The sequence below is a fragment of the Stegostoma tigrinum genome, chromosome 9, assembly GCF_030684315.1.
Source record: "Stegostoma tigrinum isolate sSteTig4 chromosome 9, sSteTig4.hap1, whole genome shotgun sequence".
In the NCBI taxonomy this organism is placed as follows: domain Eukaryota; kingdom Metazoa; phylum Chordata; class Chondrichthyes; order Orectolobiformes; family Stegostomatidae; genus Stegostoma; species Stegostoma tigrinum.
The window spans coordinates 95,795,552-95,809,033 of NC_081362.1; the positions used below are offsets into that span (position 1 = coordinate 95,795,552).

Genomic DNA, 13,482 nt, shown 5'->3' on the forward strand with positions numbered 1-13,482 from the left:
GTGTTTACATGACAAGTCAAGTTCAGTTTCTGGTCAATGGTTACTCCCAGGATAGTGGGGAATTCAATGATAGTAATACCAACAAACGTTAAGGGGTGTTGGTTAAATTTTCTCTTATTGGGGATCGTAATTGGCTGGCATTTAGGTGGCACAAGTATGGTTTTTGCTGCCTGTCAGCCAAAGCCTGGATATTGTCTGGATCTTGTTACATTTGGACTTGGGCTGCTTCGGTGTCTGCGTCACGAACAGTGCTGAACGTTGTGTTACATTTGGGATGGGGTGGTGATGGCCTAGTTGTATTGTCAGTGGACTGTTAATTCAGAGTCAGGTAACATTCTGGGGATGCAGGACTGAATCCTGTCGTGGCACATGGTGGAATTTCAATTCAATTAAAAAACAATCTGGAATTAAGAGATAATGGGAACTGCAGATGCTGGAGAATTCCAAGATAATAAAATGTGAGGCTGGATGAACACAGCAGGCCAAGCAGCATCTCAGGAGCACAAAAGCTGACGTTTCGGGCCTAGACCCTTCATCAGAGAGGGGGATGGGGAGAGGGAACTGGAATAAATAGGGAGAGAGGGGGAGGCGGACCGAAGATGGAGAGTAAAGAAGATAGGTGGAGAGAGTATAGGTGGGGAGGTAGGGAGGGGATAGGTCAGTCCAGGGAAGACGGACAGGTCAAGGAGGTGGGATGAGGTTAGTAGGTAGATGGGGGTGCGGCTTGGGGTGGGAGGAAGGGATGGGTGAGAGGAAGAACCGGTTAGGGAGGCAGAGACAGGTTGGACTGGTTTTGGGATGCAGTGGGTGGGGGGGAAGAGCTGGGCTGGTTGTGTGGTGCAGTGGGGGGAGGGGACGAACTGGGCTGGAATTAAGAGCCTAATAACATTCCTAAAACTGTTGCCAATTGTTGGGGAAATCCCATCTCGTTCACTAATATGATTTTTAGGGAAGGACATCTGTCATCCTTAATCAAAGCAGCGAGAACTGTGGATGCTGTAAATCAGGAATGAAAACAAAGTTGCTGGAAAAGCTCAGCAGGTCTGGCAGCATCTGTGAAGGAAAAGATTGAGTTAACACTTTGGTTCCGGTGACCCTCCCTCTGAGGGCCCGAAATGTTAACTCAATCTTTTCCTTCACAATCTGTCATCCTTACCTGATCTGTCCTACATGTGACTCCAGACCCACAGCAATGTTGTCGACTCTTAACAGTTAGGGATGTGCACTAAATGCTTGCCTAGCCAATGATGCCCATGTCCTGTGAATGAAGAAAGAAGAATCAACGAAGATCCCCATTTCTAACCTTATGATAGAAGGAAGGGCATTAATGAAGCAGCTGAAGGTGGTTGGGTGTTCATCATAGAATCCCTACAGTATAGTAACAGGCCATTTGGCCCATTGAGTTCACACCAACCCTCCCGCCCAGCCCCATCCCTGTAAACCTGCATTTTACATGGCCATCTACCTGGCCTGGACATCTTTGGACCGTGGGACGAAACTGGAGCACCTGAAGGAAACCCGCACAGACACAGGGAGCACGTGCAAACTCCACATGGACAGATGCCTGAGGCTGGCATTGACCCCAGATCCCTGGTGCTGTGAAGCAACAGTGCTAGCCACAGGCCCACAGTCAGACTCTGTTTAATTTATGCTATATATTCCAGTAATGGGGAGCTTGGATGTTGTGACTATAGGATGTTGACTGGTCAGGCACATTCTGCTTGTTGTCTTGTACATACTGCACCCAATTTGTGTGCCCCCATGCCCAGTCAGGTGCACTGAGGGTGCCAGCTCTATTGAGCTGTATTTTCTGACATCACATCGTGTAAACAATTGTCTCCTGACATCAGCACATTATTATGCTGGTGCAGCCAGTGCTGACACTGTGTAAACACACACTTTCTTTGGACGGTAAAATGGATTTCCAAGTGACAGTACAGCACTGGATTCATGTGATTTGCACAGGCTGTGGCTCAGAGAGCTCAGGTTTACATAGACTGAATCGTTTCCTGTGAAGCAGGCCCCCTGGTACCACCTAAGCAGGGAAATGAATCGTTTCATCTTCCTGTTTATCAATCTGATCACCCCTCCACATCACACCGATAGCTCAAATATTGGTGAGAAAATGTCACTGTGTGAGGGTGGTGTCACTGTGTGTGCAAGGGTGTGCTGCTGTATGTGTGTCCCGATTGTGTGTGAGGGCGTCTTGCTCTGTGTGTGTGAGGTTGTGTCGCTGTGTGTGATGATGAGCAATGTCACTGTGTATATGTGAGGGTGTGTTGCTGTGTGTCCCTGAGTGTGTGTGAGGGTGCTTTGCTCTGTGTGTGTGAGGTTGCGTCATCATGTGTGACGATGAGCAATGTCACTGTGTGTGTGAGGGCGTGTGGCTGTGTGTGTGTCCCTGAGTGCATGTGAGGGTGCGTCACCGTGTTTGACGATGAGCAATGCCACTGTGTGTGTGTGAGGGTATGCTGCGGTGTGTGTGTGAGGGTGTGCTGCTGTGTGTGTGTGTGTGTGTGTGTGTGTGTGTGTGTGTGTGTGTGTGTGTGTGTGTGTGTGTGTGTGTGTGTGTGTGTGTGAGGGTGCGCTGCTGTGTGTGTGTGAGGGTGTGTTACCATGTGTGACGATGAGCAATGTCACTGTGTGTGTGTGAGGGAGTGTTACTCTATGTGTGTCCTGAGTGTGTGCGAGAGTGTGTCACCATGTGTGACGATGAGCAATGTCACTGTGTGTGTGTGAGGGTGTGTCACTGTGTGTGCATCACTGTGTGTGTGTGACGGTGTGTTGTTGTGTGTGTGTCCCTGAGTGTGTGTGAGGGTGTGTTGCTCTGTGTGTGTGAGGGTGTGTCACCATGTGTGACGATGAGCAATGTCACTGTGTGTGTATGAGGGTCTGCTGCTGTGTGTGTATCACTGTGTGTGTGTGAGGGACGATGAGCTATGTCACTGTGTGTGTGTATGTGTGAGGGTGTATTGCTCTGAGTGTGTGAGGGTGTGTCGCTGTGTGTGACGATGAGCAATGTCACTATGTGTGTGTGAGGATGTGTCAATGTGTCACTGTGTGTGTCACTGTGTGTGTATGAGGCTGTATGTGACGATGAGCAATGCCACTGTGCATGTGTCACTGAGTGTATATGAAATATGTATGCCTGTAGATGTAAGCAAGTGTTTACATGATTGGACGGGTGTGATTGTAAGGGTGTGGCAGTGTGTAGGTGTGAGTATAGGGAGTCACAGTGTGAGTGTGTGGGCGTGAAAATGTGTGGGTGTGACAGTAAGGGGATGAAACCATGTGGGTATGCATGTTGACAGCATGTTTCAAGGCCAGTCCTCCTGACCATTGGTCAGATGAGGCCCAGAGTTGGCCAGTGAATGATCACATGAGGACCTGATGCTGGAAGTGCTTCAGTTCTCTATCCCTGGCGGACAGGGAGCTGGAAGAGGGCGTGAGTCTGCCTGGTTCCTGGGGCAATCTACCTGAATGGTGGATGGTCAGAAACACTGGCCCTGGTGGAGGATCTGTCAGTGGTAGGACCTTCACTTCAGGGATACAAGACAGTAGGAAATAGCAGCAGGAGTAATCCATTGTGTCTGCCATTCATTAGGTTTACAGGTGATTTCCGAGAGTGGGGTCCGTGTTAGAGAGAGGGTGGGAACTGTGTTAGAGAGAGAGAGTGGAAACTGAGTGAGCGAGAGCGAGTGAGAGTGGGGGCTGTGTTGGAGAGAGAGTGGGAACAGTGCTAGGGAAAGAAAGTGGGAACTATGTTAGAGTGTGAGAATAGGGACTATGGTAGAGGGAGAGTAAGTAGGGACTGTGTTAGAGAGAGTGTGGACATTGTGTTAGAGAGGGGCATTGGGAACTGTGTTGGAGAAAGAGTAGGGACTGTGTTAGAGAGAGAGTGAGAGTGGGTCTGTGTTAGAGGGACAGAGTGGAATCTGTGTTAAAAAGTGGGGACTGCATTTGAGAGAGAGAGTGGGAACTGTATTAGAGAGTGAGAATGGGGACTGTGTTAGAGAGAGAGTGAGAATGAGGCCTGCATTAGAGAGGTTGAGAGTGGGGACTGTGTTAAAGAGAGACAGAATTGTGTCGGTGTTAGACAGAGAAAGAGAGTGGGGACTGTGTTAGAGAGAGTACGGACTGTGTTAGAGAGAGTGCAGGGACTGTGTAAGAGAGAGAGCATGGGGACTGCATTAGAGAGAGTGAGAGCGGGAACTGTGTTAAAGAGAGAGAATTGGGTCCGTGTTAGAGAGAGAGCGAGAGAGAGAGAGAGTGGGGACTGTGTCAGAGAGAGAGATTAGGGGCTGTGTTAGAGAGAGAGAATGGGGACTTCATTAGAGAGAGTGAGAGTGGGTTCTGTGTTAGAGAGAGAGAGTGAGAGTGGGGTCTGTGTTAGAGAAAGAGATTTGAGTCTTTGTTGGAGAGGGAGAGTGGGGTCTGTATTTGACAGGGACACTATGAGGACAGTGTTAGTCTAACATGTTTTAAGGATATGCTCTATCTTTGTGTGTATTGTTGAATGTTGCTGCTCACCCGAATAGGACACCTTGTACTTGCCATTTACCTGTTCACTCTCCCCTCTCTCCTGCTCTGACCATAAATGCCTGGTGTTTGCAGTTCCAGGTTTGTTCCTTGTCGGATGTGACAGTGACAGATTTATACTTCAGGTTGGAGATGATCTTATCACTCCCTGTTACTTTTATTCACAAAACGAGCCTCAGTTCATCACCGTCCAATGGGAGAAACTGGGAGCCAGCAGATTGGTTCAGCATTATCAGATCAACAGGACTCTCTTTGACCAACTGGATCCAGACTATCGAAACCGAGCCCAGCTGTTTGAGAATGAGATTGCAGAAGGCAATGTCTCACTGAGGTTACACAATGTGCGTCTATCTGATGCAGGGACATACAGGCTCAATGTCAGTGCGACCTCAGGAGCTAGTTTCAAGGATATCACTATTGAGGTGGGAGGTAAGAATGAGGCATTCAACTAACTTTGACATTCAACAGACCTCCTGAAAGGCAATATCTGTAACATCATTTAAACCTCACTGATGTGACCAGGAACTGTGCAGATTGACAGATTACCCAGAGAATCCCAGGGTCATATTGTTAGTTTTCTCCTCACATTATTCATTCACAGTCACAGAATAATAACAGTCTCTGATAAGAACAGTGTAGAGGGAGGTTTACTCTGTATCTAATCCCAGTATGGTCCCTGACTTGGGAATGTTTGAGAGGTTAAAGAGCAATGATTGATTCTGCTTTTGTAACATGATTGGTTCTAGTTTAGTCTTGGTTAATAAAAAAAAGTAGGCACAGTGTATCTTTTATAGCTCAGACATGAAATTAGCTGAACAGTTTCTTTGTTGAATCTCCAAGGATTGATTGTTAACAATAAATCTTTTTTTCCATCTCCTGGAGCCATTGGCCATTCTCCCAGATTTTACTCATTTGTTACAAAGAAGAACGACTCAGTGTTGGTTTGTGAGTCCACAGGCTGGTATCCCGCACCGAGTGTGACCTGGCAAAACTACAGGTGGAGGAACATCACAAAATCTTCCCAGACCCACGAGACAGACAGCAGAGATGGCACAGTCCGGGTACGCAGCGCCATGACCTTCCCGACTGGCTCCAAAGGCAGTTTCACCTGTACCATCTGGAACTCATTACTGCACCAGGGCATCGCTGCCAATTATACACTGCCAAGTGAGTACCCTACAACACAACAAGAACTGCATTCCTGTAACACCTTTCCACCTCCCACTCTGGTTGTGCCTAAGTGAAACCAGTCTGAAGTGTGTAGTCTCTGTTATTGGGTAGGAAATGCAGCAACTCCTCAGTACATCATCAAATATCTTGAAAGTCCCCTTGGGGTGGAGTGTTGTGGGGGGTGGGGGATGCTGGTGTTGGTGGCCTTGGTTTAAGATCTCATTACAAAAACAAGACTGCCAACAGTGCATGCTTCCCTCAACCCTTCCTTTAAGGTGACTGCTGGATACAGCTTCAAATGGCAAGATTTATGATGTTGGGAGGAAGATATCCAAGATGGAGGTCCTCCTCAACCCCACCCTATCCCCACCCATTCACCATCCTTCTCTTATCTAGGGAACGAGACCCTTTATTTCCAAACCACGTCCCTAGTTCTTGACTCACCCACACGGGACGAACATCTTCTCAGCATTCACATTGTCGAGTCCCTTCAGGAGCTTATATCTTTCAGTAAGGTTATCTCTCCTTCTTCCGGACTCCAATAGATACCAGTTCACAGTTTTCTCACAAAATAACCCCTACTGTCCCAACAATCAATTGAGTGGCTTTTCTGAGAGCCATGCCTCATACAGTTTAGGAGGCCAGCACTGCTGGTACATTCCAGATGTGGTCCTACCAAACTGCTGTTAAAACCCTTATAGAACGTAGAACATAGAACAGTACAGCACAGTACAGGCCCTTTGGCCCACGATGTTATGCCGACCTATTATCCTACCATGGTCAATCTACCCTGCATACCCTACATTTTACTATCCTCCATGTGCCTATTTGCTTGAAAGTCTCTATATTTGTATTCCAATCCCCAAGTCTCCCAACAGTCAACAGGACTCTCTTGTGTATTAAAACTGACTTACGCTTCTACATAATTGCAGCTGCCCTTGATTTCATTGAAGCCCGATTGTAATGAGGAAGTGGCACTTTGCAGTGCACTCTGGGTGGAGAGAAGAGGGAGGATGGTCAGGGAAGGGAGGCAGAGATAATCTGTAGGTGAGAAAGGACCAGAGCTAACCCAACTCCAAGATGTGTTGCAATTGTTTTGTTTTATCCATTCATGGGATGAGAACTTAGCTGGCTATGTCAGCATTTATTGCCCATTAGTGAACTAGATGGGTTTTTCCAACAATTGGAGATAGATTCATGGTTATCATTACATTCCTAAATCCAAATTTTTATTGAATTCAAATTCCACCATCCCCTATGGTGGGATTTGAACCTTGGTCCCTAGATTAACAGTCCAGCGATAATGTCACTTGGATGTTGCCTCCCCAAATGATGCACCCTCTGTGTGAGGCTGCAGCCCAGTGTGAGGACAGCGGGTGTAGTGCCCAAGGATCCTGGTGGGAAGTTACTGCCCCACTCTCCAGGGATTGACCCTACCTATTTACTCAGAAAAGGGTAGCCTCAAGGTGGTGTCTCTGAAAATAGCCTGTGTTTCTCTCTTGCCAGCTGTAGGCTATGGCCCATACATCCAGTCACGGGTAACAGGAGGTGGGCGCTCGGTGCTGACCTGTGAGTCCTCAGGCTGGTACCCCACTCCAGATGTCAGTTGGCACAATGACCTGGGTGACACCATGACACGATTCCTACTCACCGAGCTGACCAACAGCACCGATGGGAGCGTGTCTGTGAAGAGCTCACTCAAACTGAAAGCTGGGTCAAGTGGGAACTACACCTGCACCATCTGGAACCCGGTGTTGGAGCAAGGATTGTTTCACCGCTTCACTGTCCTTAGTGAGTACACCCAGAGGCTTTCGCTATGTGTTATAGTTGGTGCATATTATGTTGGGACAGTGTCCCTTTAACAGGTGAGTCATGAGACACTGGACAATCTACAACTGGGCCCATGAGCTTACTTGAATTAGAACATAGAACATAGAACATAGAACATAGAACATAGAACAGTACAGCACAGAACAGGCCCTTCAGCCCACAATGTTGTGCCGACCATTGATCCTCATGTATGCACCCTCAAATTTCTGTGACCATATACATGTCCAGCAGTCTCTTAAATGACCCCAATGACCTTGCTTCCACAACTGCTGCTGGCAACGCATTCCATGCTCTCACAACTCTCTGCGTAAAGAACCTGCCTCTGACATCCCCTCTATACTTTCCACCAACCAGCTTAAAACTATGACCCCTCGTGCTAGCCATTTCTGCCCTGGGAAATAGTCTCTGGCTATCAACTCTATCTATGCCTCTCATTATCTTGTATACCTCAATTAGGTCCCCTCTCCTCCTCCTTTTCTCCAATGAAAAGAGACCGAGCTCAGTCAACCTGTCTTCATAAGATAAGCCCTCCAGTCCAGGCAGCATCCTGGTAAACCTCCTCTGAACCCTCTCCAAAGCATCCACATCTTTCCTATAATAGGGCGCCCAGAACTGGACGCAGAACTGGTTTCAGCCTGTGCAGAATGCACAGATGCAGAATTAAACGTCCCTGTTTGGTTGCAGACAACAATGAGTTTGTGTGTTCTTTAGTTCTGACTGGAGTCTAGTAACTGTTCAGCACAGAATAGTTTTCACTGGGCCATTTTTCAATTGCTGCCTGAGTGTGGCCTCCCACACTCACAACTTTTCCTTTGGCCAGGCCTACAGCTGCCCAAGAACTGCCAAGGAGGATGTGTGGGATTGAAAGGGACACGATAGTGTGAGAGCACTCTGGGACTAGCACCGTGTTACGCAGCTGAGAGTCTCAGTGTGAGCCTGGACTGCTCCTTGTATGAGAGCATAGGCCGGGCCAATCCCAGATACCGAATATCGAAGGAATCTATCTATTCGTCTCACCAAGTCTGGTCTTGGTCTCTGAGGGTGAGTGAACTTCCCTTGTGGGTGGAATCTCTTTTCTGGAATTTTGTTTGTTTTCCAGCTTCCCGGTATAAGGAGATCCAGTCACACTGGTATGCTGCTGGTGCCATCGTTTCCACTGCCGTCTTGGTTGTTGCCGCGGTGATCAAAGCAAAGACCTTCATCAGGCAGATAAAGAAAGAAAGAAAAGGTACCGTCAAGTGTGTCAGTGCATCCCACACTCGCTACACCTTCTCACACACTGACACATGCATTCTCACGCATTCTGTCACACACGCACACACACATACACATAACACTCATACACACAGGCACACTCTCACACCTTCACAGGTTCACACACACATACACTCACCCACTTATTCATGCTGACACACTCACATCCTCACACACACAGACACACACCCTCTCTCACACACACACATTCATACTCACAGACTCACTCGCACACACTCAATCACATGCAGACACACTCATACACCCTCACTCACACCCATACTCACATACACAGCCAGACACACACACACACACACACACACACACAAACACACTCATTCACACTCACACACACAATTACACACACTCACAAATATTGAAACACTCACACAGACACACTTACACACACTCTCTCTCACACGCACTCACATTAATCTTGATGGTCAACGATATTGAGATGTTACAAATCTTGGAAGAGGTGGTCACGTGATACAGTAGGCAGTGTCCCTGCCTCTGAACTGGAAACTCCAGGTTCAAGTCCCATTCCAGGGTGTGATGATGAAGGAAGATATGTCATAATGTGGTCAAACAGGCCAAGGATCAGTTTGTAAACCTTTCCGAGACAATCCAATGGAAGGAGCTCAGAGCAGGAGAGATTCCTGGTCACCCACCTACTGGACAGAAAGGTGGACCCTCTCCCACTGATCCAGGCTACAATATCCTTTAATAGTGACACAGCAACCTGGGAAGAGCAGGGCATGCTCAGCTGGCTGGACAGTTGTTATGAATCAAATAAGCTCCACAGCGTGGGCTTGAATGGCATTCTGGACGGGGGTGGATCTTCTTCCTTGCCCCATCAATAGTGGAGATCTCAGTGCTGAGTGTCAGACAGCTCAGGAGAAAATACTGAAACTAAGAAAGACAGGGAGAAAGGAACATGGGCAGCCCTTAAGAAAAATAAGTAGAATAGTGAAAGGGCTGGAGAGCGAGAGAAAGAGATAGACTGTAGAAAATTCTGATGATAGGTCTTTGACCAAAAATGTTAACTCTGTTTCTCTCTCCACAGACACTACCAGACCTGCCAAGGTCAGTTTGATTTGAGATAATGAAAAGAAACCAGGAAGGATCAATAGTAGACGGACGGACAGACAGAAGGACAGTTAAACAGACAGATAGATGGACACATAGATAAACAGATAGATGGATAGATTGATACACTGATAGGAATACAGATAGATAGATAGGCAGATAGACAGACAGATAAGCCAAAAGACAGATAGACAGACAGACAGATAGATGTATAGACCAACTGACTGACGACAAACAGATAATAATCAGGAGAAATAGTAAGAGACATTGGAGCAAGATAGCATGAGTGAGCAAATGAGAGTAAGGGAGATAGAGTGTAACTGAGTTGGGAAAGAAATGTCCCAAATCAATATGATACTGTAGTGTATGCGTGTTGCTCAGGATAACTGTCAGTTTTGTTGTTTGTAGCTCATGCTGCCTATCCTCCAGCTGAGTGAAGAGGCTGCGAAACTGAGGCAGATTCAAGAACACTGCATTGAGAGAGATTCAGGCAAACAATCTCACCCTGGACCTCCCGAGCAAGAAACTAGCAACAATGGCTGGTTACAACACAGAGAGAATTAGACTTTAACAGAATAAATATCTATTGTTTATCATGTAATACATCTGTGTGTTTACTCATTTTATTCAGTGGATTGACCCTTGACTCTGTGGATTTAAGTGATCGGCAATAAATACGAGTCTAGCTGCAGATGCCCACATCCTGTGAAAGAGTTTTTGTAAAGTTAGTGTCCAAAGTTAGTGTCTCCTCTAGGGGAGAGGATCGGAAGCATTGGGAAGGGTTTGAGAGTGAGGTCAGTGAAAGCCCATTGGGAAGACATAAAACACTGACAGGTCACCTCTTAGTCTTCTCTGCTGTAAGGAGAATAGCCCAATTTCTCTAATCTTTCCTTGTATCTAAAATCCTTCATTCCTGATATCATTCTAGTAAATCTCATTTCCACTCTCTCCTGGGCATTAATATCCTTCCTTAAATAAGACACCCAGAATTGAACACAATACTCCAAATGTGGTCTGACCAATGATTTGTAGAAGTGTAACATCACTTACCTGCTTTTATACTCTATATCTCAATTTCTGACCCAATCATCCTATATATTTTCTTAACAACTGATCTGACCTGTGTGGCCACCTTCAGAGTTATGTGCATGAACTCTGAGTTCCCTCTACTCCTGTACTCCCCTGAAAGTTTTACCATTGAGCCTGTTTTATCTCTCTGTGTTTCCTCTGCAAAAATGCATTCCCTCACATTTCTCTGCATTGAGATTCATCTGCCAGGTGTCTGCTCATTTGTAACTTGTCAATGAGCCAATGAAGTCTCTCAGCATCATCCTCACAATTCCCTATTGCCCCTAACTTAGCATCATCTGCACATTTTGAGATTTTGCCCTGAACAATCATCCCTGAATCATTTATATAAATCAGGAAAAGCAAGAACCACAATTCCATTCCTGGGGAACACCACTTTCAACTTGTCTCCAATGTGAGCTCCTCCAGGTCCACACTGTGTTATCTCTTGCATTCTATACATATTCCTTTTGGTATTCTCTCATTTTTCATCCATTGGTTTATCTAATAAAATGTGTTTCCAATCAACATGCTCCAATTCAACTTTTAAACCCCTAAAATCTGTCTTTTCCCAGACTGAGGTCTTAATCTTCAACTAATTTTTATTCTTTATCCAACTTGAAATTGAAACTTATTATATTATGATTGCGGTTTCCCAAATGCTCCCCCACTCTGAGGCTCTCCACTTCGCCTGCCTCATGTCCTGAGACTAGATCCAGCACAGCTCCCTCCCTGGTAGGACTGGAAATGTACAGTTCCAAAAAGTTCTCCTGCACACATTGCAGAGATTTCTCCCATTCCATGCCCCATACCCCTCCTTTCTCCCAGACTGTCCGAGACTGATTGAAATTACTAACTACTACAATCCTACTTGTACTGCAGGCTCCCACAATCTGTCTACAAATACTCTCTACTTCCTCCCCACTGTTTTGAGATCTATAATAAATACACAACAAGGTCACAGGTGCATCCCTGTTTCTCACCTCCAACCAGACAGCTGCTAATTCAGAAACTGGATCTTTTTCAAGTGCAATGATATCTTTGGCCTAATGCTACACCTCCGCATCTTTTATTCACCCTATTTATACTAAGAGCTGAATAACATAGAATGTTAAACATCCAGCCCTGTTCTGCTTGATCCAGGATAGTGTCAATGTTGTTGTATCATATCCCACGAAAATGATTTCTACCTCCAGTTCCCCAGTTTTGTTTACTCTACTCCATGCATTTACAACTTAACCCTGCTCTTATCTCTCGCCCATTGGGAGGCGACATTTCTTTGTTTACCATCAACACTCAAGTCTTCCCTCACTTTCTTTACCCCACTTCCCATCTTCGCTTTTTACCTTCTCTGGCATTTCTGAAACAAGGTCTATTAGTCAACTCACATCTCCTGTTTTAATCTATCCATCTGTTAGGCTCTACAACATAACCTAATATTTTGAATAATAACCTTTGATTGACACCTTACTAAGTATCTTCTTAAAGTCTAAATACTGTCCATTTACTTTATCCTCCCCTTTATCCACAGAACGTTATTTTCCCCAAAACTTCAATTGATGGGTTAAACATTCTGAAGAAGGGTCATGTGACTTGAAACATTAACTCTGTTTCTGTCTCTGCAGATGCTGCCAGACTTGCTGAGTTTCTCTAGCAATTTCTGCTTTTGCTTCTGATTTCCCGCATCTGCAGTTTTTTGAGTTTTTGTGATGGGTTAAACATGATCTCCCATCTACAAAACCTTGTGGACTCTGCCTGATTGCATTTAGTCTCTCTGTGCGTGACCATAACATTGTTATATTATAGTTTCTCACATCTTCCCCCTGACAGATGTTGAGCAAATGCGTCAATACTTTTCAGTTTTAACAACACTCAAAGGAGCCACAGCGGCTGGGGAAGGCTGAAAGTGTTTCAATAAGTTGCTCTTTCAGTGAGATTATTGTTGTGATCGAATTGACGCTGGATTCTGGTCACAGAGCACAGACCACATCCTGCAGGCTGTGCTCCAGCTTCAGCTTTACTGTGCTTCATCAACAGTGATAGTGTCAGAAACCCTCAGTATTTCACAAAAGCAAACCTTTTCGCTGTTTTGACTTTCATGTTCACTTGGTTTCTGCTTCCCTCTGTTGGTTGGAGCCCTGCTTTCAATATGAAGTTGTGAAACACAGGCAGACAGACAGGGTTTTATCACTGAGAGCTGCTGGGGTCTGTGCAGCTGGAGGCTGGGAACCCATCGGAGATTCAAATACAAAGGCTCCGTGGGTAGTGCCCCACAAGTTTCAACTGGCAATGGGCAGTTCTGCTGCTCCTGGGAACTTTCAGAACAAGCCTCTGATTCACAGTTAGAGCTAGGCACTACAGGGAACCTGGAATTACTTGTCTGGATAGTTACCTAGCAAACATCCAACAGGAGAAAACTTGGTATAACTCCTGGATAATGGTACAATTGAAGTCCCCAATCTGACCCCCTTGATGGCTCAGTGACTTTCTGATTGCCTAATAACTGAAAACAGCTCCCACCCAATCCGACTG

At 46.0% G+C, this 13,482-nt stretch overlaps 1 protein-coding gene across 1 annotated transcript in view; it reads left to right on the forward strand.

Moving 5' to 3' along the window:
• Nucleotides 1-10,432, forward strand: part of LOC125454737 (uncharacterized) — a 64,300-nt gene extending 53,868 nt beyond the window's left edge. The window contains exons 9-13 of the mRNA XM_059648861.1: nt 4,615-4,968; nt 5,497-5,706; nt 7,216-7,500; nt 8,639-8,767; nt 10,291-10,432. Of these exons, the coding sequence (XP_059504844.1) occupies nt 4,615-4,968; nt 5,497-5,706; nt 7,216-7,500; nt 8,639-8,767; nt 10,291-10,319 (1,007 nt within the window). The 3' untranslated portion in view covers nt 10,320-10,432. The remainder of the gene's footprint in view (nt 1-4,614; nt 4,969-5,496; nt 5,707-7,215; nt 7,501-8,638; nt 8,768-10,290) is intronic.
• Nucleotides 10,433-13,482: the final 3,050 nt, after the last annotated feature.